The sequence below is a fragment of the Narcine bancroftii genome, chromosome 5 (assembly GCF_036971445.1).
Source record: "Narcine bancroftii isolate sNarBan1 chromosome 5, sNarBan1.hap1, whole genome shotgun sequence".
Lineage (NCBI taxonomy): Eukaryota > Metazoa > Chordata > Chondrichthyes > Torpediniformes > Narcinidae > Narcine > Narcine bancroftii.
In genome coordinates, this window is record NC_091473.1 from 183,498,708 (window position 1) to 183,526,684 (window position 27,977).

The window sequence follows — 27,977 nt, forward strand, 5'->3', positions numbered from 1 at the left end:
TTCTCCCATCTCTTGCCCTCCCCCCTCCTCTCCTCTCCCCCAACCCTAACCCTCCCCACCTCTTCCCACTCCGCCTCTCCTCCTCTCCTCCTCCCCAGCCCTTCCCACCTGTACCTGTTCCACAAAGGAATCTTGGATCTTGAATGAATCTTTCCTTGATGCATTTGCAGGGTGTCCTACTATGAACAAGGTATACCACAATATGCCAGAACAATTGATTTATTCAGCATTATCCCACACTCACGATGAAGGTTTCAACAATCCAAAACTAATTTGTTTTACATAAAGCAAGCACACAATTTCTCAAGCCCCAGAATAGCAATCGTTTAAATACATAAAAAGTCTCAATGACTGCCTGCAACTGGCATCGCAAAGAAACAAACAGTTCCAAAGTTAAAAGATTTGAGGGTCTAATTTAATGATCTGCAGAAAGGTAGGCAAGGCTGCTGTCGTCAGGTATGGAGAGGGCAGGACACTGTCGCTCTTCCTTGTCTCTGTGCCATTTCCCTCCATACTTTCTGTCCCTTTCTCAGCCTTCCAGGAGCTCCTTTGCCTGCCGAAGACGTGGTAGAAGGTTTGTGAAGACAGCAGAGGGCGTGAGAGCTCAACTGAGTCTTGGTTAACCTGCACTCTGTGCACCGGAGAGGGCGGGTGGAACCGGGCCAACAGTGAGGTGTTAGATTTGACAACTTGTGGGGTACACAGGTGCAGAGCTCACACACACTCACACATGCAGAAACGCACACACACTCACACACAGAATCGTGCATACACACACAACACACACTCACACGCAGAATCGTGTATACAAACACACACACTCACACATGCAGAAATGCACACACACTCACACACAGAATCGTGCATACACACACTCACACACAGAATTGTGCGCGCACACACACACACAGAATTGTGCATGCACACACTCACATGCAGAATCGTGTATACACTCACATGCAGAAATGCACACACTCACACGCAGAAACGTGCACACACAACACACACACATGCAGAAATGCATACACACACAATCGTGTATACAAACACACACTCACTCATGTAGAAACGCACACACAACACACACTCACATGCAGAAATGCACACACACACACAATCGTGTATACACAGACACACAAACTCCCACACTTGCTCCCACATACACACATATACATGGCAACATATACATGCACACGCTCACACAAATGGGTGCACACACACACATGCTCACATACGCGAGATTCTTCAGCAGAGTATGAAATAACACACTACTTCCCCCTCTGTGGAGACTGCCCGGTTTTGCTGAGGGTTTTCCAGGGTTCTTTGACGACATTCCTGGATTGGGAGAGACTTGATACCAATTGAAAGGGTCTTGTCCCAAAATTGCTGGGTCTCCTTGAGAGGGTCGGACATTAGAAGAGACAATATCCACTGGGTGGGGAGAGAGGGGCTTGTACCAAAACCGTTGTGTTTCTTTGGGTTGATGGGAGATCAGGAGAGATTTGTTACCATTGGGTGGGGAGAGAGGAGGTCATCCAAAATTGTGGGGTGTATTTGGGATGGGGGAGATTTAGGAATTATGATATCCATTGGGTGGGGAGAGGGGGATTGTCCAAAAATGTTTGGAGTCACCTTGGGATGGCAGGGGATTTGGAAAGACAATACCCATTGGGTGAGGAGAGGGGAGGATTGATCCAAAAGTGCTGGGGTCAACTTGGGATGGTGGGGATTGGGAGAGACAATACCCATTGAGAGGGGTTATCCCAAAACTGTTGGGTCTCTAGAATGCCGAGAGATTGGTAAAGATTTGTTACGCACTGTGGGAGGAGAGGGACTTGTCCCAAAACATTTGGGTCACCTTGGATGGTGGGAGTTGGGAGAGATGATCCCCATTGGGTGGGAAGATAGGAGCTTGTCCCAAATCTGTTGGATCCCTTTAGGATGGCAAGAGATCAGAGAAGATTTGTTACTCATTGGATGGGGACAGAGAAGCTTGATCCAAAATCATTGGGGTCACCTAGGAATAATGGGGCAAGATGGCAGGTTTCTGTTGCCACCCCAGCACAAAACTCTCTCATTGTTTAAATCTCACTAATTGGCAGATCGGATGGAGGTGGGGGGAAGGGAGTGCGAGTTAAGAAGAGGTGCCTAACACCACCACCCAGGCAGAGCTGACTCCCGGACAGTCCACGGGCAGACTACAGGGAGGTATTGGGTCGACTCAGAGGGGAGAATCCTCCTTCACCCCCACCATCCACCTCCTGGAGTCTCCACCATGGAGCTCAGGGCGGGGGAGTGAGCGGGAAGGACATGGAGCCTAGCTGACCGATGTTGAGGGAAACGGATGAGCTGAAGGTGGGCAGACAGTGGTGGGTGTGCAGAGACAGCGGGCTCAGCACTGGCCCCTGTAGCGTGAATGAGCACACGTCGTTCAGCACTTGGAAGGTCTTCACTGGCTCAGCACGGTCGGAGGGCTCTGCAGAAACCAGCAGGGTAACAGGGTGAGGGACAGGCAAGATCCTGGGGTACAGAGTGAGGGGTACAGGGTGAGGGGTATAGGGTGAGGGGTATAGGGTGAGGGGTACAGGGTGAGGGGTATAGGGTGAGGGGTATAGGGTGAGGGGTATAGGGTGAGGGGTATAGGGTGAGGGGTATAGGGTGAGGGGTATAGGGTGAGGGGTATAGGGTGAGGGGTATAGGGTGAGGGGTATAGGGTGAGGGGTATAGGGTGAGGGGTATAGGGTGAGGGGTATAGGGTGAGGGGTATAGGGTGAGGGGTATAGGGTGAGGGGTATAGGGTGAGGGGTATAGGGTGAGGGGTATAGGGTGAGGGGTATAGGGTGAGGGGTAGGTGAGGGCCCGGGATACAAGGGAGGGGAAAGTGGGGTTCCCAGGGTATAGCGTGAGGGGTCGACAGGGGTCCAGTGGTCTGGGGGTACAGGGTGAGGTAGGTGGGGGTCCTGGGGTATAGGGGAAGGATAGGGGGACCAGGAGTCTGGGGTACAGGGTGAAGGATAGGTAAGGGGGGCAAAGGGTTCAGCGTGGAAAGTCCCAGGGTTTTGGGGCTTAGTCCTGGGATTTTGGGGCTAGTGTGGGGGTCTCAGGGTGTTGGTGTTCTGGGTGAGTGTCCCAGCATGTTGTCGTTCGGTTCGCAGGGTGTTGGGGTTCAATGGGGAGATTCTGGGTGTTGAGTTTCAGTTCAGGGTATTGGGACTCAGTCCCAGGGTATTGGGGTTTCGTGTGGGGGCCCTGAGGTGTTGGGGACCAGTGTGGGGACCTGGAGTATTGGGGTTCACTGTGTGGAACCCAGAATATTGGGGTTCAGTCCTGGAGTGTTGGGGTTCGGCGTGGTGGTTCAGGGGTGTTGGGGTTCAGTGTGAGGGTTTCTGTGATGTTGGGGTTCAGAATGGGGGTCCTAATGAGTTTGGGCTCAGTCCTGGGGTGTTGGAGTTCAGGGTGTCAAATCTCCACCCTCCGCTCTCCCCTTCCCTCGTATCAGAATCCACCCACCATTTGGTTCCCTCTCCCTCTCTCCTCACCCCTACACCCCATTGCCCACCTGTCACCTCACCTCCTATCCTTCCACTCCTATTCCCCTCTCCTCTCCCCATGCTCCACTCACCCCACCTTCCTGTCCCCACTCGCCCCTCCCTCCCCTTGCCCCACCCTCCCTCCCTTCAACCCACCCTCCTAACCCACAATCCCCCTGTCCCATTCCTCCACTTGGGCGGGCCCCAACCCAGACCTACCGTCCACACACTCCTCGACTGCGTTGATACCTAGTCGCTCGCTGAGCCCTCCCACCGGCTCCCCACCAAGATGCTGGGCTCTGCTCCTGGAACTGGGGTTGCTGGCAGACACGGAAGGGTGGGAAGCCGGTGTCTGGGGTGAGACCCAGGGGAGGTAGGAACCAGCGAGGGATCCTGGGATGGGGGAAGGGGCAGGCGAGGAGCTCAGCACCATCAGGGCCTCGGCGGCCTCCTCCTCTGACAGGAGGGAGGTGAAGGAGAGTTGGAGGGGCGGGTCGGAATCCTGGGTCCTTGGCCTGGGTACCTGGGGAGAAGAGGGAAGGTTACACAGGGTGGGGAGAAGGAGCCTCCAGCCCTGGTGATGTCACTGCCCAGTGATGGCATTGCCCAGCGACATCACTTTCCTCCCCCCCTTCATTTCACTCACCACCCATCCACATCACTCCCCACTTGTTCATGGTGACATCACTCCCCACCTGTCCACGTTGACATCACTCCCTTCCCCAAGATAGGGCGACTGTCCTGTTCAGTCTCATGCCTCTCTCAGTGACAGTGACGGTGGTGGATATGATGGGGTGAGGGCAGACAGGGTCTCCGTGCACTGACCTGGGACGCAGCCCATGGCGGTTGCTGCATGACCTCTGGGACATTGGCCTGGCTCAGGACAGGAGGCTGATCACTGGTGAGACAGCCACAGGAGACGAGAGGCTTGGAGTCAGCGTGAGGGGCCGGAGTAGTGACACCAGATGTCGAGGCTGGCACAGGCAATCTGTGGAGTGGGGGGAGAGGGAGATAAGATTCAGGCGCATGAGGCAGGGTGAGGAATGGGCACTACCTACGAACAACTCCCCGACCAATCTAGGACATCTCCAGCTGTTCGCAGCACGATCCCCAAGGCACCAACCTCGAGAGCAAGACATATCACCGATCATGTGGATTGGTTGAGAGTGTGAAGTGGGCCACGACCCTGGGGGAGAAATACACCTCCCTCCTCCCCCCTCACTCTCCCAGGGCAGTGACTGTGGGGTCTCTCACATCTGGGAGACAGGAACCTGGGTTAACTTCTCATCTGGAAGACTATGCCATTCACTCTCCTCACTCCCCCTCTCTCTTCACCACCCCTCCCCGGACCCCTTTAAACACTGTCTTCCCTCCCCAGGTCACCCCTGTAAACACCAGCGCACACCCCAGTATTCTCTGTAAACACCAACGCATTGACCAGGACTGCCCCCCACCATAAACACCAACATGCTCCTCAGGACCCCCTGTAAATACCAACATGCTACCTGAGACCCCCTGCAAACACCAACACACTCCCCGGGACCCCCTGTAAACACCAACATGCTCCCCGGGACTCCCCTGTAAAGACTGACACCCTCCCCGGGACCCTCTGTAAACACTGACACACTCCCTGGGATCCCACTGTAAACACCAACAAAGTCCCCAGGAACCCCTATAAACACTGACACACTCATCGTGAATCTCTGTAAACACCGACACACTCCCCGGGAACCCTTGTTAGCCATGTCACACTCCCCAGGACCCCCAGTTAACAAGGATACACTCCCCAGGTGTTCTTATAAACACTGATACACTCTCCGGCACTCCATGTAGACACAGGAACTCCTGTAAACACTCCCTATGTACCTCTAATATCTGGGTTAGATGCCATCCCACGGATGCAGCCCTGGATGCTCACCTGACTTTGTCGGTAAAGTGGACTGAGGTGATTTGTGGGCCGCGGTAGCCGTGGAGAGCTGCAGGCTGTGTCTGCGTCACAGGCTGGTGTCGCTGCGGCCTGATCTCTTGTTGACTCTGCCTACAAGGTACCACTGTCTCGATGGCCAGGACCACATCTCCGTGGCATTGGTCTAGGGCAGAGGGATTGTGGGTTAAAGGCCCAGTCTGCAGCTCGATACTCTGTGTGTTGAACTGCTGTGGTTTACAACAGGTGGGGACTAGCTGCTAACTACCCCCAGAAGTGGGCTGGAAAGGCTTTGGACAGATGACTCCATCCCTGGGTCGAACCACACCACCGCTGTGCATGTGCGTTTATGTTGGTTCTGAGAGAGAAGAGAGAGACTCTGTGAGTGTGTACATGTGTTTACATGTCTGTGTGAGTGAGAGAGAAACTGTGCGCATATGTGTGCGAGGCTGTGTGGTGTGTGTGACAGGGTGAGAAAACTGTATTTGTGTGTGCGGGTTTACCTCCACTCCCCATGACCGTCTGTATTCCCCACCCTGGAAGCTCCAGTCCCCTCCCACAACCCTACATCCTTGTGTGGTGGTTGGGTTCACGGAGCTCTGAGAATTACCTCCCCCCCCCCCCCCCTTAAGTCTGGTGGTGAGTGGCAGAATCTGATCAGGGTGAGGGGGGAAATTGACGGGAAGGTGGGGAAACGGCACGGTTGGCAAGAGTGGTTAGCACGACACCTTTACAGCGCCAGCAATAGAGATTGGACCAGGTTCGAGACCCACACGGTCTGTAAGGAGTTTGTTTGTTCTCCTCGTGTCTGCGTGAGCTTTTCCCAGAGGCTCTGGTACACTCCCACCATTGGGAGTGTAGCTTAATGGAGTGTAAATTGGGCGACATGGACTCGTGGTCCAAAATGGCCTGTCCCCATGCTGTATGTATGTAATGGTGAACTGTCTTCACTTCCCAGGACACCTCCATAAACACCGACAAACTCTCCGGGACCCCCTGTAAACACCGACACACACCCCGGGACTCTCTGTAAACACCATTGCATTGACCAGGACCCCCCCCCCCCCACTGTAAACACCAACATGCTCCCAGTCCCCCTCCCCCCACCCCCCAGCCGGCTTGCAGTCTCACTCACCCAGCACTGTCTGCAGGAGGTGGGGACTGAACTGGGGGAAGAGCTGGCACAGCAGGGTATGGTGCCTAGGGTAGCGGGATCCGGCAGCGGGCAGGGTTCCACCATGGTATGCGCGTCCTCCTGCATCTGGTCGGAAAGCGTAGCTGGCCAGCGCAGATGGGAATGATCCCATGTGCCGCTGTTGGATCTGGCACAGGGGCTGCCATTCTCTCTGAGAAGCAGAGTACACACAGAGGTGAAGACCACAACCCCGCGAACCTTTCCTCATCTCCCTACCCAATGGGCCAGCGGTGCATGGATGGCGACTATGGCAGCGGATCAGCAAGAGGCTCGGCGGCTGAAGGACCCACACAAGCTGCAGGCGGCTTGTGGTTGAAGGACTCTCACTGGCAGCGGACTACAAAATGGCAGATGGTGGTCATTAGTGGTGTACCTCAGGAATCAGTGCTAGGTCCACTGATGCTTGTCATCTATATCAGTGATTGGGACGTTAATGTGGCAAATTGGATATGCGTGATGGCAAAGATTGGAGGTATCGATGTCAGTGAGGAAGGCTTTCAAAGTTGCAGATGGATCTGGACCAGCTGAAAAAGTGGACTGCAAAATGGCAGATAGAATTTAATGCAGACAAGTGAGAAGTGTTGCATTTTGGAAGGACCAAGATAGGACGTAGAAAGGAAATGGTCAGGCTCTGAGTAGTGCGGTAGAACAGAGGGATCTGGGAATACAGACACATGGATAGGCAGACAGGGTAATTAAGAGAGATTTTGGCACATTGGCCTTCATAAATCAAAGTACCGAGTGCAGGATTTGGGATATTATGGCAAAGTTATACAAGATTTTGGTGAGGCCAAACTTGGAGTATTCGCAGTTTTGGTCTCTTGACTACAGGAAAGATGTCAGTCAGATTGAAAGAGCACAAGAGAAGATTTACGAGGATGTTGCCGGGACTTGAGGAACTGAGTCACAGGGAAAGGTTAAACAGGTTCGAACTTTATTCTTTGGGGCATAGAAGAATGAAGGGAGCTTTGGTAGAGGTATACAAAATTATGATGGGTAAATGCAAGAAGGCTTTTTCCACTGAGGTTAGATAAGGTACAAACCCGAGGACATGGGTTAAGGGTGAAAGGAGAAAAGTTTAGGGGGAACTTCTTCATGCAGAAAGCAGTGGGAGTGTGGAATGAGCTGTCAGTTGAAATGGTGAACGGAGGCTCAATTTTAATATTGCAGCAAAATTGGTACAGGTACATGGATGGGAGGGGATATGGGCTGGGTGCAGGTAGTGGGACAAGACATACAAACAATTTTGGCTCAGAAGATCCTGTTTCTATGCTGTAGCATTCTATGGTTCCAAGGAAGGACTCACGTAGGCTGCAAGCAGTCTGGCAACTTGCAGTTGGAGGACTCAGACAGTCTGTAGGCTGCTGAAGACTGGCTCATGGAAACCAGGTATTGGAACCAAGATTCAAATGGGAGCTGAGGGCAAGAAGGGGCTCTTGAATAGCTTCAGGTACTGAAGGGCTTCCTGTCGTGTCGGACGTTCGGATCTGGAGCCAATGGATAGAACTGGCAGTCTGTGTGGCTGCAGAGGCTGGAGGTGAATCCTCAGACACTCAGTGTCTCTGAAGGGACTTCCCTTTCTCTCATACTGTAAGGGCATCGGGTAGCACCAATTGTGACTCTTTGTCTGCCTTTGGGCAGGCAGAATGTAATTTCTTGTAATATTAAATGTTCTGTTCCATGGCCATAAAGGAATCTTGATCCGGACTCTTATTGTCTCAATAATCTGCTTAAAATTGTACTGAAAAAGTCATTCATTAGCATAGCAGTTAATGAAACGCTGTTACTGCACCAGTGACCGGGATTGAATACCACACTGTCTTTAAGGAGTTTGCATGTTCTCCCCGTGTCTGTCTGGGTTTCTCCCAGGTGCTTCAAAATCTACCAGGGTTGTGGGTCGATTGGGTGTAATTGGGTGGCATGGGTTCGAGGGCTGGAAGAGCCTGTTACCGTGCTGTATGTCTACATTTAAATGTACATTTTTTTAAAAATTAAGATTAAATCAGACTGCTTGTCTGTCATTCAATTTGAGAAGACAGGTTTTTTTTCTGGTTAAATATTTGGAAGGCTGAAGCTACTGTCTAAATTTAAATTTTATTTTAATTTTTAAAATGTTTACATTTAGACACACAGTACAGCAAAAGGCCCTTCAGGCCCACGAGCTGATGCCACCCAATTAACCTACAAACCCTGTACATTTTGAAGTGTGGGAGGAAACCCATGCCAGACACAGGGAGAATGTTCAAACTCCTCACAGACCCGGGTCGCTCGTGCTGCAACTGCGTTGGGGCTAACTGTTACGCTAACCTTTGGTTCCTGTTACAAATTCTATTCTCTGACCCCCAACTGTAACCCATTGCTTAAAATTGAACTAGTCTGTAAATATCCTTGAGAACCACCGAGACGGAAATTTTGAGCAAACAGTGAGAAGCTAGACGGACACTGTGGGCCATTCAGCCTCCGAAGGCAGAAATGGTCAGACACGGTTAGCATCAGTGGCCCGGGTTCAAGTCCGGCGATGTCTGTAAGGAACATAGAACATCACAACACAGTGGAAGCCCCTCGGCCCGTGATGTTGTGCCAGCCTACATATAACTACCAAATAAAAACCCTCCCTACCTCATAAACCTCCATTTTTCTTTCATCCACCTGACTGCCCAAGAGTCTCTTAAATGCCCTACGTTAAAAGCTGGTGAAAAAGGAAGAATGGGAGGGGAAGGAGTACAGACCAATTACAGCGCCAGTGACCCAGGGTTCAAATCCAGCACTATCTGTCAGGAGTTTGTACATTCTCCCTGTGTCTGCATGGGTTTCTTCCCACCCTTCAAAACGTACCGGGGGGTTGTAAGTTAATTTGGGTATGTGGGCTGGTGGGCCAGAAGGGACTGTATGTCTACATTTTAAAATTTAAAAACTGCACGTTGGACTCAACGCTTTATGGATTCTCGATGACGGGTCTCAACCCAAACCCTGGACCTTAATTTTCCTGCTGTGTCTATACTCCTGCAGACTTTATTACCTATAAAATGGACTTTTACACTGCCTTCCTTGATAGCTCCTGTTAGATTCACCATATCGTGAACTTTGGGGTGGCCTGGTTGGCATAGCGGTTAGTACAACGCCTTCACAGCGCCAGCAATCGGGACCAGGGTTTGAATCACACACTTCTGTAAAATCTCCCTGTGTCTGAGTGGGTTTTCCCTGCGGCTCCGGTTTCCTCCCACCCTTTAAAACATACCAGAGGTATAGGTTAATGGGGTATAGATTTGGCGGCACTGACCCGTGGGCTGAAATGGCCTGTAACAGTACTGCATGTCTAAATTTAAAATTTGTCCCAATTTGTTGCGGCGTGTGCCAAACTGTAATTCCAGAAAAAAAACACTGAAATGCTGGAGGAACTCAGCAGGTCTCACGTTGTCCGTAGGAGGTAAAGAGAGATATAACTGATGATCTTCTTCAAGTTAATATCTGTTCAGTGTTTGTCTCCTGAGATGGAGTCAGGGAGATCGAGAAAGAGGGGAATTTTGCTCGAGATGAACCAAGTGAATGAGAGGTGCGTGGTGAGACAACCACTACAGCCGCACTCCTACTGGCCTACTGCAGGGGGCAACCACAGTACCTGCAGGTCGGCAACCTGGGAGGCTGGCCCCACCATGCTGGCTGCCAATATAAAGACATGAGCCGGCCCCTTCCTAAATCAGTCGGGCACGGGGAACCAGAAACTACAGAGACCTGGTGTTCGACCTTAAGCTTATTACTAAGTACAGTTTTCTGGAGTTTTGTGTTTATTCGCCGCACCACAGCACACCACAAGGTGGAGGTGGAAGTGTTTCCGATGTCATAAGGAAATAGGTACTCTTTTACATTCAATTTAGTCCTGTGTGAAAGTGGAAGGGTTCTGGAAGGAATGGAGTATATTTCTAGCACAAATTATGAAGATAAAGATACAAAAAGATCCAAGAATATTTCCACTTGGAAATATATATGAAGCAGATACAAAATCGAAGTTGGATAAATATCAAGAAAACTTGATATAGCAACAGTGACAGCAAAGAAATGAATGTGAAGCAATAACGTGGAAAATGGAGAATTTTGTAACAATAGATAGATGGAATACTGAAAAACAAAACTGTATACCATGAGAAAAAAAATTACATAGTTTAAGGAATCAGATTGAGAGTTTTTATAAGATTTGGAAATTGTACATGGATTTCGTGAATAGAGGTCCATCCACATTGCCTGGATTGCAGTATCTAGAAGATGGAGAAAGATTGAGTAGACTGGGTCTTTAATCATTGGAACGTAGGAGGTTGAGAGGGGATTTGATAGAAGGATATAAAATTAGGAGGAGAATAGATAGAGTAGATGTGAATAGGCTTTTCCCCTTGAGGGTAGGGGAGATTGGAACAAGGGGTCCTAAGTTAAGAGTTAGGGGCAAAACTTTAGAAGAGGAAGCTTCTTCACTCCGAGAGGGGAACGACCTTCCGGAAGAGGTGGTTGCAGCAGGGTCAGTTCAGTCATTGAAGAGGAGGTTGGATGAGTGGATGGATGTGAGGGGGTTGGAGGGTTATGGGCAGGGAGCAGGTAGTTGGAACTAGCTCACTTAAATCAGTGCGGACCAGACGGGCCGAGACGGCCTGTTTCTGTACTGTAATTGTTATATGGTTGTAGCCCCTCTCAGCTAATAATTAATATAAAATAGTAAATATTAGTAATTATCATAATGATTAATGTATAGATTTAGATGTTTTTTTTATTTCTTCGGGGTAAGGGGAGGGGGGTTAGGGAAAAAAATAGAAAAAAATTATTGTATAATTTTGCATTATGTTGCTACAAGTTATTACTTTCATTGAGTTAATGTTTGTATTGATAAATAAAGTTTTCCAAAAAAAGGTGGAGGTGGAAGTTGGCAGCAAAGTGGATATTAAAGTTGCTGAGCTCATTGTGGGTACATGATTCCCTCGAGTGTTTGTCTCCCGGGATGGAGACAGAGATATATCGAGAAAGGGGAGAGTGTAAAAGATGGCGGCACTGCCAGAGCACTGTCACTGGTGTGAGGGGCTCTGCAGCTGACGAATACACAGATTACAGTCTGTTGGCAACTCGAGGCGAGGAACCCATGCTGCCTGCGTGTTGCTGGCGACTGCAGTCAAACAACTCGAGCAAGGCTGCGGACTGCTGGAGGCCAGCTCGAGACTGGACGTAGGGGTCCCAGGGACATGAGAGGGTGCCAAGGGTATTGGAAGCTTCCTGATCATGTCAGAGGTCTGGGCCTACAGCTCTGCAGCTGCCGAGACTGCGGGAGCACTGGAAGAGAATCCATGGTGACTCTGGGGGGGCTTCTTTTTTCCTGACTGTAAGAGGCATCCAGCAATTTCTGCTGATGGCGAATCTTTGACTGCCTTACGATAGACTAAAGGAAATTTCACGTCATATTACGTTTTATTACCTGACAAGAAAATAATCTTGAATCTTGCAAGAGATGGATCAAGTGAATTTGAGGTTGGGGTGGAAGTTGGCAGAAAAGTGGATAAAATCGACAAGCTGCAGAGTGGAAACCTTGAAGAAGGGCCCAGGCCTGAAACGTCGGTAATATATCTTTACCTCCTATGGACACTGCGAGACCGGCTGAGTTACCACAGTATTTCTGTGTTTTTACTGCAATCTGCAAATATTGGTATTTCACTCAATCTGTTATTTCGCCTGGTCCCACTGACCTGCACTCATTCCATATACCCCCAGACCCTTCCCATCCATGCACCTGCCCAAACCTATCTTCAACATCAAAATCAAGCTCACGTTCATTACTTCAGCTGACAGCTCATTCCATTCTCTGCGTAAACATCGCCCCTATCACCCTGAACCCACATCCTCGAGTTCATCTGACCCAACCTCAGGGCTTGCACTTAATCTATCGACACCCCTCATAATGTTGTACACTCCTAACAAATCGCCCCTCATTCTCTGACACTCCAGGCATTAAAGTCCAAACCCGTTTAAACTCTCCTTGTCACTCGGCTCTTCAAGTCCCGGCAACATCTTTGCAAATCTATTTTTTAATTTAGAGATACTGCACAGTAACAGGACCTTCAGATCCTCAAGCCCGTACTGCCCAAATACACCAATTAACCTGCAATCCCTGTAGATTTTTGGAGCTCCATTACCTTGACCACCAGCCCAGCTTCCTGCTGGACAGAGACGCACTTCACCACCTGCTGTGCCACCCTGGAGTCCGGAGGTTGGATCTCAGTCTTCACCCGCGGGGTGTTTTTCACTGAAACAGAAGACCTCGTCCAAGAGTACAGAAGAGCAACAAGCCTTACATCCCAGGACGTCCCATCACACACTCCCGGGGTCAGACACAGAATGAAGCTCCCTCCACACCGTCCCATCACACACTCCTGGGATGAACACAGGGTGAAGCTCCCTCCACACCGTCCCATCACACACTCCTGGGATGAACACAGGGTGAATCTCCCTCCACACCGTCCCATCACACACTCCTGGGATGAACACAGGGTGAATCTCCCTCCACACCGTCCCATCACACACTCCTGGGATGAACACAGGGTGAAGCTCCCTCCACACCGTCCCATCACACACTCCTGGGATGAACACAGGGTGAAGCTCCCTCCACACCGTCCCAGCACACACTCCCACGGTCAGACAGAGAGTGAAACTCCCTCCACACCGTCCTATCACACATCCTTGGGGTCAGATACTGAGTGAAGCTCTCACTGCACCGTCCAATTACATACTCCCGGGGTCAGACACAGAATGAAGCTCCCTCTACACTGTCCCATCACACACTCCTGGGATGAACACAGGGTGAAGCTCCCTCCATACCGTCCCATCACACACTCTTGGGGAGGACACAAGATGAAACTTCCTCCACACTGTCCCATCACACATTCCTCGAGTCAGACACAGAGGGACGATCCCTCCACACTGTCCCATCACACACTCACAGATTCAGATGCAGTGTGAAGCTCCCTCCAAACCATCGCATCATACATTCCTAAGGTGGGATGCAGAGTGAAGCTCCTTCCACACCGTCCCATCACACAACCCTAGGGTCAGATACTGAGTGAACCTCTCTCTGCACCATCCATTCACACACCCCTGGGGTCAGATACTTAGTGAAGCTCTTACTGCACCGTCCAATCACATACTCCCGGGGTCAGACACAGAGTGACGCTCCCTCCGCACTGTCCCATCACACAATCCTGGGGTCAAACAGAGTGAAGCTCCCTCCATGACATCCTATCAGTACCCTAATACAAGGGGAATTTTTTCCAACTAGGTGGGTCAGCCTTACACAGTGTCTGGCACACATTGCTGTTCGAGTTCATTCGCTCTGTCTCTCCGAGCGTAAGCAGCCCTCTGGTTAGCCTCTTCCTCAGCTCAGCTTCCTGTTGCCGGCGCAGAGCCACCTGTGCAGCCATGACACGACGTCGCTCCCTGGGGATGGGGGGGGAGGAAAGAGACAGGAGTCCAGTCAGTCCAAATCCAAAACCCAGATCATGGCATGATGCGCCACACAGTGGGGTATCGAACAGGGAACAATTTGCTCACACACTCTCAGGGTCACTGTGCAATGCTCCCTCTGCAACAGGGCCAGAGCACAAACTGGTCAGATACAGTGATCCCGGTGTGATCTGACCCAAGGTCGAGACCAGGAAATGTGCACGGTACTCCCAGTACAGTCTGACCCCAGGGATGTAGAGACGAGAGCTGTGCACAGTGACCCTGGTGTGGTCTGACTCAGGGATACGGAGAACAGGAACTGTTCACAGTGCTCCCAGTATAGTCTAACCCCAGGGATACGGAGACCAGGAACTGTGCCTGGTGCTCCTGATCTGGTCTAACCTCAGGGATACGGAGACCAGGAACTGTACACAGTGACCCCAGTGCAGCCTGACCCAGAGAGAGGGAGATCGGGAAACGTGCAACGTGATCCTGGTGTTGTCTTTGTAGAGCACGTTGAAAGAATCAAAGGCTTGTTGATCCAAACCAAGACTTTTATTAACTAGAAGACTGGAGCGTATCACATGTGGGTCGACCAGTCCAGAATGACCTGGTCTGGCTAGGAGCAACCCTTTAAGACCTGCCAGTAGGTGTGGCTACACTCTCAGCCAATCACAATCATCCTACACTACAATCTATACATATACACATTGGTGATAGAATCTGTACGATCACAGTCTTATGTTGGTTCTACAACAAATGAACAGAACCTCCCTGATTTTCCATTCTTCTGGAAATGAATGCAGGCAGTTTCCGAACATACAAAATTCCAACACAGTGCAGTTCCTTCAGCCTAACCTGCATAAACCTACTCAATCATTTTTCCCCACAAATACTCATAACCCTCGATTTTTCTTGCATCTAAATGCTAGTCTATTGTACCTCTCTCCACTCCCACTGCTGGCAAAGGTATCCTTGTACACACGACACACTGCGTAAAACATTTGTCTCTCACATCTCCCCTGAACCTTCCCCCCCTCATCATAAAGAGATGTCCTCTGGTATAGACTACTGTGGTCCCAGTAAAAAGGTGTTGACAATTCACCCGACCTGAGCCTCTCATAATCTAATTACACCTCCACTGAGTCATCTCTCATCCTTCGATGCTCCAAAAGTCAACCTCCCAGCATCTTTGCTTTTGATTATCATGGAATTTAAGAGTGCATTGTTTGGAATAGGGGTCCCTGTTTATATTAGAGGGAATGCAGATCCCAATGTGTATTATAGGGAACGGGGGTCCCAGTGTGTAATATAAGGAACATAGGTCCTAATGTGTATTAAAAGGAACAGGGGTCCCAGTGTGTATTATAGGGAACGGGGGTCCCAGTGTGTAATATAAGAAACGTAGGTCCTAATGTGTATTAAAAGTCCTAATGTGTATTAAAAGGAACGGGGGTCCCAGTGTGTATTATAGGGAATGGGGGTCCCAGTATGTATTATAGGGAATGGGGGGTCACAGTATGTATTATAGGGAACGGGGATCCCAGTGTGTAATATAAGGAACGTAGGTCCTAATGTGTATTAAAAGGAACAGGGGTCCCAGTGTGTATTATAGGGAACGGGGGTCCCAGTGTGTAATATAAGAAACGTAGGTCCTAATGTGTATTAAAAGTCCTAATGTGTATTAAAAGGAACAGGGGTCCCAGTGTGTATTAGAGGGATGGGGGTCCCAGCGTGTATTATAGGGAATGGGGGACCCAGTGTGTATTATAGGGAATGGGAGTCTCTATATTGTCGGAAAGTGGTGGGTTCTAATGTGTGTGCTGTTGAGAGGACTGGAAATTTTGCTGCAAGTCATGTGCCTTCAGCGGATCTGGTCTGAAGTTCGTACAAAGGGGAGGGAGTGGAAATTCCACACCCCAGCCCCATTCCCACAACCTCATCTCCACCTTCTCTCTGCCATGTTTTTGCAGTGAATCTGGTGCAACCTTTCCACTCGTCCATCACTGGAGTAAGCCACTCCCCCATGCATTCTTTTCACCAAAAATAATCTTTATTCACAAAGAACAATTTATGAAAAGAAAACCGTTTGAATTCTTCGTGTTGTGCCCATGCATTTCCATCTCCGATACATTCATTTTCTAATGACATCTTTGCCACTCCTGTGGCACCTTCTTGTTTCTCCCCCTTCCCCACCCCCCACCGTTGTTTGAGGGGCTTCCCCTTGGTCTCAACCCCTCAATGCCTGGTGACAGAAGGACTCAAGACCAGCCATTCTCAATGCTTATTTTTGGCCATAGCTCCTTAAGATTCCGCTTAAAGTTTATGGGCATCCTTCCCTGGGAAGCAGTTAAGTTTAAATTTAGACACAGCACCGAAACAGGCCATTTTGGCCCATGAGTCTGTGCCACCCAACATTAATCTACACCCCCGGTACAATTTGAACAGTGGGAAGAAACCAGAGCCCCCGGAGAAAACCCAAGCAGACATGGGAAGAACATACAAACTCCTTACAGACAGCAAGGGATTCGAACCCCGGTTCGGACCCAATCGCTGGCTCTGTCAAGGCGTTGCGCTAACTACTACGTCAATCATTTGTTGGCTTCTTCTGTACTTCTCTCCCACCATGAAAAATGTAAAAGATATTTTCAAATGGCAGTCCGTGGTGCTCCCTTGAATGTGTTGTGGTCACCACAGGGGCCCATATGCCCCCCCACCCCCACCACCACTGAGAATGGCTGTTCTATCCTGCGGTCCTTTCCCCACTGCGCCCTCACATTGGCTGTGCCAAGCCTCAGTGCGTCCTTCAGCACATACTCCTGCAGCCTGGGATGTGCCATTTGGCAACGTTCCCTCACCAACATCTCCGTCTGCTAAACGAACAACAAATTTTGGGCAGACCCAAAGGTGTCTTTCACCAAATTTATGGCCTTAAATTTACATATATATTTTTAATGTAGTTACAGCAAGATAGAAGCCATTTTGAGCCACTTAAACCTGTCCCACCCAATTACAGCCAAATGAACCTACAATTTCTGTACATTTTGGAAGGTGGGAGGGACCCATGCAGGCATGGGGAGAACATACAAACTCCTTGCAGACAGCCCCGGATTCGAACCAGGGTCTCTATTGCTGTTACAGTGCTGCACTACTCTGCCCCCCAGCAGTTCTGCAGCTCCCCTCCACCCTCCCCCCACCCACCACTCCCCCGATGCGAAGGGAGTGCATGGGTAACTCACAGGATCAGAATGCATTTGTCACACTGACAGGTCTGCCATTGGCACATTTTCTTGTGTCCCTTCAGGGGCATGGAGACGCCATGGTTACGGCAGCGAGCGCAGGTCGGGGCGCGCGATGTTCCCATCCGGCATGCCATTGCTGCAGGGAGAGGAGAGGGACCGTTATCCTCAATTCACCTGTGCTCCCAAGACGGGGCAGGCAGACGGAATCTTTCTTTTTGGCTTGCTGGGATGTCAAGTGCCACTCACTTAATTTAATTTAATGATAAAAGAGAGGGAGGAGTCACGTGATGGAGTAGTGGCCGGTAGGGGAACTCCAGCCCTCTCCAGAAAAGTTAAAAAAAGATAGAGAAAAAGCAAAGGCACAAACTTAAAAACTAAAACAAAGTGAAAGTAAAAGTGTGAAGAAAATGGCAGCGAAGAAAGAAAAACCAAAAACAACGGGAAGAAAAGAAGAAGGAAAGACATCGGAAGAAGAAGGTGAAGGCCTTACCTGTCTGAAGAGGCCCGCCGCGGAGAGAGAGGCCCGCTCCCACAGGTCAGTGGAAGTTCCGGGCTCGGGACTACAAAAATGGCTCGCAGAGCCGAGTAAAAGTGCGCAACCGCGCATGCGCATAAAAAAAAACACACTGACGGGAGGGGGGAACAGCTGCGGAGTCGATCTCCACAGCTGAGAGAGACACCTGCAGCACAGCAGCAGGTGCAGAACATGGAAAATAACGACAACAAGAAAGAAGAGGGTAAAAAGAAAACAAGGAAACAACAGGTGGTCAATCCAGAGGAAGAAGAAGAAGAAGAGCAGAAAGAAGTGGAAGAAGAAGAGAAAAGCAAGACAATGGATGTATCTTTTTTTAAAGAATATATGGAATCAGTGAAAGAATGGCAATTACAAGAATTTGATGAGATAAAAAGAAGAATTAAGAATGCAGAAGAAAGAATGAATAAAATGGAAGTGGCCATATCAGAATTGGCAAAAAGAGTGGAAAATATGGAAAAACGAGAAACATTTGTAGATATGGAAGTAAAAGACTTAAAAGAGAAATTAGAAGAATCTAATAAAAAAGCTAAAGAGGCACAGGAGCCGTTAGCTCAGAAGATAGATATAATAGAAAACTATAATAGAAGAAATAATATAAAGATAGTGGGCCTTAAGGAAGATGAAGAAGGCAAGAATATGAGAGAATTTATAAAAGATTGGATCCCCAGGGTCCTGTAAGACCAGAATTACAGGAAGAAATGGAAATAGAGAGGGCACATAGAACTTTAGCCCCGAAACCACAACCGCAGCAAAAACCAAGATCCATGTTAGTAAAATTCTTAAGATATACAACAAGAGAAAATATACTGGAGAAAGCAATGAAGAAAGTAAGAGAGGACAAAAAGCCACTGGAATATAAAGGTCAAAAATTTTTTTTCTATCCAGACATAAGTTTTGAACTCCTGAAGAAGAGGAAGGAGTTCAATACAACGAAAACGATCTTATGGAAAAAAGGATATAAATTTATGTTAAGGTACCCAGCGGTACTTAAAATAATTATTCCAGGGCAACAAAACAGACTATTCTCGGATCCAGAGGAAGCAAGGAAATTTGCAGAACAACTACAAAACAAGCAGAGAGATGAAGACATGTAATAAGAGTAAAAATGACCACGATCTATATGTATGTGTGTAAAGGGGTATATGTGTGTATATATATATATATATATATATATATATACATATATATATATATATATATATATATATATATACATATATATATAGTGTGCATACATGAATGTATCCGTATTTAGAGGAAAATATATAGAGTATAGACAAGAATTAATAAGGGAGGGAAATGGAATAGAGGGAATAAGGAGGGAATTAAAAGAGTGACCTTTGTTACATATGAAAATTGAAATCTTTTCTGGGGGGGACTGGGTGGGGAGGAGTTACGGTCACTGCAAAATCAGCTGACATTTGCGAGTGAATTCGCAAATCCAAATGGAGAGGGGAGATGTGGTTGTCTGACAAGGGATAAATAACAACTCAGGAGGGGGAGGGGAGAATGGGGTTAAAGAAGTTTTAAATTGGAGAATAGGGAAAATGTTTGATGTTTAAGAAATGTTGTCTTACAAAGTGTTCAAAACAAAAAAGCAGAAATGGATAAGAAGGAAAGGTAATGATGGAGAAACGGAAAGGGAAGATAAACAAAGTATAAAATGGCTACGCTGAACTATATGATTTTAAATATTAACAGAATACATAACCAAATTAAAAGGAAGAAACTGCTAAATTTACTGAAAAAATTGATATAGCATTTGTGCAAGAAACACATTTAACTGAATTGGAGCACAAGAAATTAAAGAGAGATTGGGTAGGACACGTAACAGCAGCGTCGTATAATTCAAAAGCAAGAGGAGTAGCTATATTAATTAGTAAAAATGTGCCAATTAAAATAGAAGAGGAAATAATAGATCCAGCAGGGAGATATGTAATGATAAAATGTCAGATATATTCAGAGTTTTGGAATCTACTCAATGTATATTCACCTAACGAAGAAGATCAAAAGTTTATGCAAGATTTTTTTTGAAGATAGCAGATACGCAAGGGAACATATTAATAGGAGGGGATTTCAACCTGAATTTGGATTCAAATATGGACAAAACTGGGAAAAAAATTAACAGAAAGAACAAAGTAACCAAATTTATAATTAAATCGATGGAAGAAATGCAACTTTTGGATATATGGAGGAAACAACACCCAAAGGAAAAGGAATATTCATATTACTCGGCTAGACATAAAACATACTCAAGAATAGACCTATTTTCGTTATCAGCTCGTATGCAAGATAGAGTAAGAAAAACAGAATATAAAGCTAGAATATTATCGGACCATACACTCTTAATATTGACAATAAAGTTAGAGGACATCCCTCCAAGAATGTATAGATGGAGATTAAACTCCATGTTATTCAAAAGGCAGGATTTTAGAGAATTCATTGAAAGAAAAATTAAAATGTATTTTGAAATAAACACAGAATCAGTGAAAGATAAGTTTATACTATGGGATGCAATGAAAGCGTTCATTAGAGGGCAAATAATAAGTTATGTAACCAAGATGAAGAAGGACTATAATCAGGAAACAGAGCAGTTGGAAAGGGAAATAGTAAATATAGAAAAAAAATTAGCAATGAAGGAAGATACAACTAAAAGAAGAGAATTGGCAGATAAAAAAATAAAATATGAAACACTACAAACATATAAGGTGGAGAAAAATATAATGAAGACAAAACAGAAATATTATGAACTAGGGGAAAAAAACGCACAAAATTCTCGCATGGCAGCTTAAGACAGAACAAGCTAAGAAAATGGTATTGGCATCAAGGAAAAAAGACAAACAAATCACATATAATCCAAAGGAGATCAAGGAAAACTTTAGAGAATTCTATGAACAATTATACCAAACTGAAAACGAAGGGAAAGAAGGGAAAATAGATGAATTTCTAACTAAAATTGAACTACCAAAACTACAAATAGAGGAACAAAATAAATTAACAGAACCATTTGGAATAGTAGAAATACAAGAGATAATAAAAAAATTACCAAATAATAAAACACCAGGAGAGGAAGGATTCCCAATAGAATTCTATAAAACATTTAAAGATTTATTAATTCCTCCCCCACTGGAAGTAATCAACCAGATTGATAAAACACAAAGCTTACCAGATTCATGTAAAACATCAATAATTACAGTAATACTAAAGCAAGGGAAAGATCCACTCGCACCAGCGTCATATAGACCAATATCTTTACTTAACACAGATTATAAGATAATAGCTAAACTATTAGCAAACAGATTAGCAGAGTATGTACCAAAAATGGTAAATCTAGACCAAACTGGATTTATTAAAAAAAGACGCACAACAGACAATATTTGTAAATTTATTAACTTAATTCATGCAGTAGAAGGGAGTAAAGCGCCAACAGTAGCAGTTGCTTTAGACGCAGAGAAGGCCTTTGACAGAGTAGAATGGAATTATTTATTCAAAGTATTGCAAAAATTCAGTTTACCAGAGAAGTATTTTAACTGGATTAAAGCATTATATAAGGGACCATTGGCGAAAGTGACAGTAAATGGATATATATCAAAGCAATTTAACTTAAGCAGGTCAACACGGCAGGGATGCCCACTATCACCTTTATTGTTCGCGTTAGCTATAGAACCACTAGCAGAATTGATAAGAACAGGAAATAATATAAAAGGGATAAAAATAAAAGACAAGGAATATAAAATCAGTTTATTTGCGGATGATGTTATAGTATACTTAACAGAACCAGAAGAATTATATAAGAAATTGAAGGAATATGGAGAAGTGTCGGGTTATAAGATTAACGTAAATAAAAGTGAAGCAATGCCTATGAATAATGCGGATTTCTCAAAATTTAAGAAGGAATCACCATTCAGATGGCAAATGCAAGCAATAAGATACCTAGGTATACAAATAAATAAAAATCTCGGCCAACTATATAAACTCAATTATTATCCACTAATGAAAAATTACAGGACGATTTAGAGCATTGGAAAGATTTACCACTAACACTAATAGGAAGGATAAACTGTATTAAAATGAACATTTTTCCAAGGATATTATACCTATTTCAGGCATTGCCAATACACCTGACAGAGAAATTCTTCAAGGAGTTAAAGAAAATAATAAGGAAATTTTTATGGAAAGGGGGGAAACCGAGGATAGCACTAGATAAATTAACAGAATGGTATAAACAAGGAGGCTTACAACTGCCAAACTTTAAAAAATTATTATAGAGCCGCACAATTAAGATACCTATCAGGTTTTTATCAAACAAGGGAAAAGCCAGATTGGACTAGATTAGAATTAGATAAAATAGGGGAAAATATACCTGAACACATATTATATAAATGGGATGAAAAATTGGTACAACATAGAAGTTCTCCAGTATTACATCATCTACTCAATATTTGGAATAAGATTCATGTAGAAAGAAATAAAACAAATTATCAATTACCAAAACTAATATTGACGCAAAATAAGTTACTCCCTTTTACAATAGATAACCTTTCCTTTAGAGAATGGGAGAAAAAAGGGATCAAAAGAATAGAAAATTGTTTTTCAGGAAATAGATTATTATCCTTTGAACAAATGAAAGATAAATACAATATAACTCAAGATACAGTGCTGGCATATTACCAATTGAGATCCTACTTGAAGGACAAATTAGGAAGCAGTCTGAGTTTACCAGAGGGAAGTAACTTTGAATATGTGATTACAGATACAATGATAATCAAAAGATTTATAACAAATATGTATATTAAACTGCAAGAAAAGGAGAATGAGGAAACAAATGGTAAAACTAAACAAAAATGGGAACAAGATTTAAATATAAAGATAAAAAAGGAAACATGGGAGAAGCTATGTTCTGGAACGATGAGAAATACAATAAATACGAGGTTACGTATGATACAATATAACTGGATACACAGGCTATACATTACACCTCAAAAGTTAAATAAATGGGACCCAACAGTATCTGATAGATGTTTTCGATGTAAAAAAGAAATGGGAACAACAATTCATGCAATCTGGACATGTGAGAAAGTGGAAAAATTTTGGGAAGATCTAAACCAAATATTAAATAAAATTACAGAAAACAATATACCAAAGAATCCAGAGATCTTTCTCCTAAGTAACATAAAAAACAAAGAATTTGGAATTGATTTGGATGGTGCACAAAAAAGATGTTAGGATAGCTCTAGCCGTAGCAAAAAAATGTATTATGTCAACCTGGAAATCGGAAGATAATTTGAAAATACAACAATGGTATATAGAAATAAATAAATGTATTCCATTAGAAAAAATAACATATAGTTTAAGAAATAATATTGAAATATTTGAACAAATATGGGAGCCTTACATGAAACACAATAGCGAAAACCTACCGGGGACATTCACTACCTAAATTAACGAAAGGAGAAGGAAATGAAAAGAATTGACTCAGTGGAATTTCTTGTTTATTTTTATTGAATGACAACGTTGTTTGACTGGTTTAATGTATCCTAGATTTTGTACTTTAAATGGACGGGACGGGGAAGGTAGGAAGGGTGGGATGGGAGGAGGGAGGGGGTGGAGAAAATGGCACTGTATATATTTGAAAAGGAAAAAGTATGTATCATGGTTAATGTGGTTTATGGTGTGAAAAATAAAATTTTTTTTAAAAAAAGTGGTGAGACAGATAGCTGGGATTTTAAAAAGAGAGTCTGCCTTTGAATGATATCTGTGTCTGCAGAGATTCAATTCAGATTTATTGTCAGAGTACATACATGGCATCACATACAATTCTGCGATTCTTTTTCCTGCGGCCGAGACAGAATTGCCACTTGTGGGCAGGGCAATAAACTGTCCTCAAGAAGACATGGCTGGCGGCATGGTTGGCATAGTGGTTAGTACAATGCCTTTACAGTGCCATCGATGGGGATTTGGGGTCCCTGTGTGTATTATAACGAGCAGTACAACCTGTATACATCACAGCAAGGGGAGCATGAGAGGACCACTGTGAGATGCTTTCAACAGCCTGATGATCTGTCCTTAGGCTGTTTTTAGGGGAATGCAACCATTATGTTCATTACAATGCACCTCAACTCCTGTGCATATTATAGAATACCACTGCCCTCTGCAGAATAAATATTAAACCATCATCATCATGACCTGTCAATTTAATCCCTCTGTCCACATGATAAGAACCTATGTAAACGTCACACTGTAGTTAAGCCCTCCCACCAATGGTGGTGTGGTTGTGTTGCATCTCCAATCAGGTGCTGGATGACCAATCCAGACGCTCTAACCGCTATTTAACCTTTAAGAGGGGTATAATACAAGAATGCGGACCAATGTCCAAATTTTCCAAGTGGTTCCAGACTGTGGTTTGGACTTACCTCCCCTTTTGCTAATTCAGAAGATGCTAAAATTATTTCCTCTTGTTCTTCAGGAACAACTTCATTTCTACTTCAGAAGCACAAAGATATAAAAAAAGAATTATTGACCATTTCCCCATGCAAGATTCAAAAACGATGAAAACATTTTGCAGCCACGACATTATTTCCCTGCAAAAAGAAATGCCTTTTCAACTAATTTGCAGTTTGTAAATTAAATATTATCCATCTTAGACCCTGACAATCCAAAAAAAGAGGCCCACATTTCCATATCATCTGGGACCAATTCAAACAATGAGCGCCATCAAGCAACTGGCAAAAAAAAATTGCCAGTAATAAATGGGGTAAAATAAACAGGAAGTTTTAAATTGGTGCCTCGCCATTTGTGCAGTCTCAAGCATCCAGAAAACCCGCTTATCCGGCACTGACCCATCCTCATAGGTGCTGGATACCAGGGTTTTTTTTAAACTGTATTAAATGCTGACTGGGCAAAAAAGACCCTGTTGACATGGGCACAGCAAGCCCCACCTACAGGGCAGGCTTGACCTCCGCTGAACGCAACGGCAAAACACCGGGGGGTCCATTCTGGAATATTGCCCACCATGACCTCTGATCAAGGGTCCATTGCCAGGTCAAGAACATTGCTCTCCATGGGCCTCCGGCCATGACAAACATCAGGTTCCATCCCTTCCTCTGACCATCGCCGAGTCTGGAACTTTGCCTGCCATAACAACGACAAACACTGGGGATAAATCGCTGGATCAAGAACATTGCTCTCCACAACCTGTGAGCATGACTAAGGTGCATGTCCATTGCGAGTCCAGCATTTACTTCCCCCCCCCCCCAACCCCGACAGGCCGCCAACTACAACAAACACTGGGGTCCATTGCTGGGTCATGAACGTTGACCTTCCCCCACCAAGGGCCTCTAGCCTCAACAAACACCGGAGTCCATCGTCAGTTTAGGAATGCAGCCCCCCTCCAACAACATCTGACCAAACACTGGGGTCCATTACCGGATCCAGATCATTGCCCATGACCCCTGACCAAACACCAGGGGTCCACCACTGGATTTGGATCACAGCACCCCCACCCCGCATGGCCATCAGGAGTTCCGGAACATTGCCCCATCCGACCACAGCGGATGGAGAGTTTTCCGCAGGCAGATCGCGCCACCAAGGCATCTGGCATCAACAGCCCGAGAGGGATCTCCGTCCCCACCCCCTCGACGGAGGGGATATGCTCTCTCGGTGCTGCAATCTTGTTGAGTTTTGGGGAGAATTGGGAATTATAAAACATGACCCACAAAATTGGCCGGCAGACCCCTGGATGGGGCTCCTTTACCGAGTTGAGAGTGGGTTCTCCTCAGGGTTTGGCGGGCTGGAGCCTATTTGTCCAGTTTTGGGGGCTGGGTTATAGGTGCTCCCCTTCCCTTCGCCCTGTTGCACCAAGTGACAACCCAGCCGTCCCGCCAAACGGAAAAGCGCGCCAAAACGGGGCAGGGCGGGAACAGGCGAGTCGCGAGCGCGTGCACTCTTCCCGACAGGAGAGGCAAGAGAAACGAGAAACCCGCTCTCAACCGCGCGTGCGCGCCCGAAACGCCGTCGGTTGAGGCGGCTCTTCGCTCCCCCCCACCCCCGGCTCCGCTCACCCCGCAACTGCGCGTGCGCGGCCGAACGAGCGTCCCGGCGGCTCCCCTCCAACTGCGCCTGCGCGCCCCGAGCATCGCCGGCGTTTTGCGACAGCTTCAGCCACCCATTCCGCACGCGCCAAGCTCTCCTCTTTCCCCTCCCCCTCGCTGCACGGAATGCAGTGGAAACCACCAATGCACCCTCTGCAAATGGGGCATTCAATGCATTTGATCATCAAACATGCAATTACATAGAAAGACAAAATATTTACAAGCAATTTATGCATAACCGATCAAGTCAGGTTTATTGTCATCTGATCGCATAAGTACAACCCGATGAAACAAAGTTCTCCAGTCCTTGATGCAAAACACACAGACACACAACCAGACACAACACATACAGACAAATAATTCATGTACAGGATGTACAAATGTTGTTTCATGGATATGTGAGTCTTGGATGCGAGCTGTTCTGTGAGAAGTGCCTTCACGTTCACAAAATATGCTCGAGACAAAAGTTGAGAACAAAGAACATTTATTTACATTTACAACATTGCAAGGTTGGGTATTCTCCCCCTACCTCGAGAAAGTACACTGAGGGCGGGAAGCTTCTTTGTTTTTATACATTTTTCAATTCACCTCCCCTTACATTGTTCTTACATTTATCCTTCTTGGATTGGTTTGGCACTTTTCCCTATTCGCCTGACTCTTCACTGACTCCGACTTTCTCCTATCCCGTACTCACACCTCCTTTCCCCACCCCCTATTAAACAAGCTCTTTGTGTGTGTAGTGCATATTTCTTAAATTCCTCTGTTATCTTGTTTACTCTGTTCTGCTGTTTTTCATGCGCCATTTTACACAAAGAACATTTTAGCTTTTTTCTTGCTTTTTCTTTCTATCTTCTATAACTGTTTCAGAACTCCTAACATTAAAATAATAAATAATTATTTCTAAACTCCTACAATCCACCCTTTAAAAAGAGCTACACTATCAAACCTGACTAAATAATAGAGGTTTCTTTTTCCCATAGTTTCAGAAGGTTCTCTGCTGCCTCAGCATAATCCTGTTGTTGCAGAACCATAATGGGACTGATTTGTCGAATGGCTCGTCTAACCAAACACTGGAGGCAAGGAAGGATGCAAGGGATCAGTATTAAGGCAAGAAGTATAAAGGCAGAAAAGATAAGTGCTGAATGTATCCATGACCAGGAGCCACTAAACCATTTAGACAACCATGAGCCAATGGCGGGGTGCCACATTTGCACAGGCACATGGGAGAGTTTCTATATACCTGAAGAGATATCTTTAACAGCTTGTTCATTATTATCAATTGTAAGGCAGCAATTGGAGAGATTCAGCTTGCCACACACACCACCTTCTGCAGCCAATAAATAGTCCAGGGCTAGGCGGTTCTGATAAACGGTAGCCCGGATTTGCTGTTGTTCCTCTGCCAACAAATCTAAGGCAGTAGCTGTCTGGTTAGTAATTACTTCTAGGTCAGCCTGCAAATGGATTAGACAATTAAGCATGTTCAGTACCCCCATGAACCATCCTGTGCCCACGTAGCCTGTCCATAGTATGAAATTATGCATTCAGGGGGCCAGTCATCCCCCCATTTGCTGATCTCAGCCGAACGGCATTGTATGGGGGAATGTAATCGAGTGGAAATATGTTCATCAAAATCTGGAGGAAGAAGATGGAAATGTGGTTGAATTATACCAATACAACAAGTCCCACTCCAGTTGGGTTCAAGGTATGTATAAGCCATATTCCCACAAATCCAATATAAGCCGTCGGGTGCACAACCGGAAGGACTAGATTCTTCTCAGAAGGATGTCAGCTCAGGAATGGCCTGATAAGGGTTGAAACCAGTGCAATTCCAAAACTCAACGTCGGCAAGGTCAGATGTGTCATTAATGGGAACCGAAGGTACACAGGGAACATCTGATCGATTAGAAAGGGACAGGAAGCCGGTAGGTGGGGTTGGAACCCAATTTCCACTAGTGATATTATTCCAGCGCCGGCAAGCCAAATCGCCCTTTGGG

General features: G+C 46.1%; 1 protein-coding gene across 1 annotated transcript; it reads right to left on the minus strand.

Annotated features, from left to right (window-relative positions):
* Positions 1-210: 210 nt before the first annotated feature.
* LOC138765388 (uncharacterized) lies at positions 211-27,524 on the minus strand. The gene is made up of 12 exons (XM_069942430.1): positions 27,224-27,524; positions 25,647-26,136; positions 24,307-24,373; positions 20,940-20,982; positions 17,356-17,494; positions 13,968-14,110; positions 12,814-12,923; positions 6,590-6,800; positions 5,449-5,620; positions 4,356-4,518; positions 3,750-4,053; positions 211-2,476 (listed from the first exon to the last, which is right to left on the minus strand). The coding sequence occupies exons 1-12, from the start codon at positions 27,522-27,524 to the stop codon at positions 2,283-2,285; spliced, it is 2,337 nt and encodes a 778-aa protein (XP_069798531.1). The 3' UTR covers positions 211-2,282.
* Between the last annotated feature and the right edge of the window lie 453 nt (positions 27,525-27,977).

Bases quoted from the DNA above. Each gene is read 5' to 3' on its own strand.
- LOC138765388 (XM_069942430.1), bottom strand. From the start codon at position 27,524: ATGCATAATTTCATACTATGGACAGGCTACGTGGGCACAGGATGGTTC. The intron at 14,111-17,355 runs GTGAGTTACCCA...CCCCATCCCCAG, and splicing joins GACAAATGCATTCTGATCCT to GGAGCGACGTCGTGTCATGG. The intron at 4,054-4,355 runs GTCAGTGCACGG...TCTTCTCCCCAG, and splicing joins CGCCATGGGCTGCGTCCCAG to GTACCCAGGCCAAGGACCCA.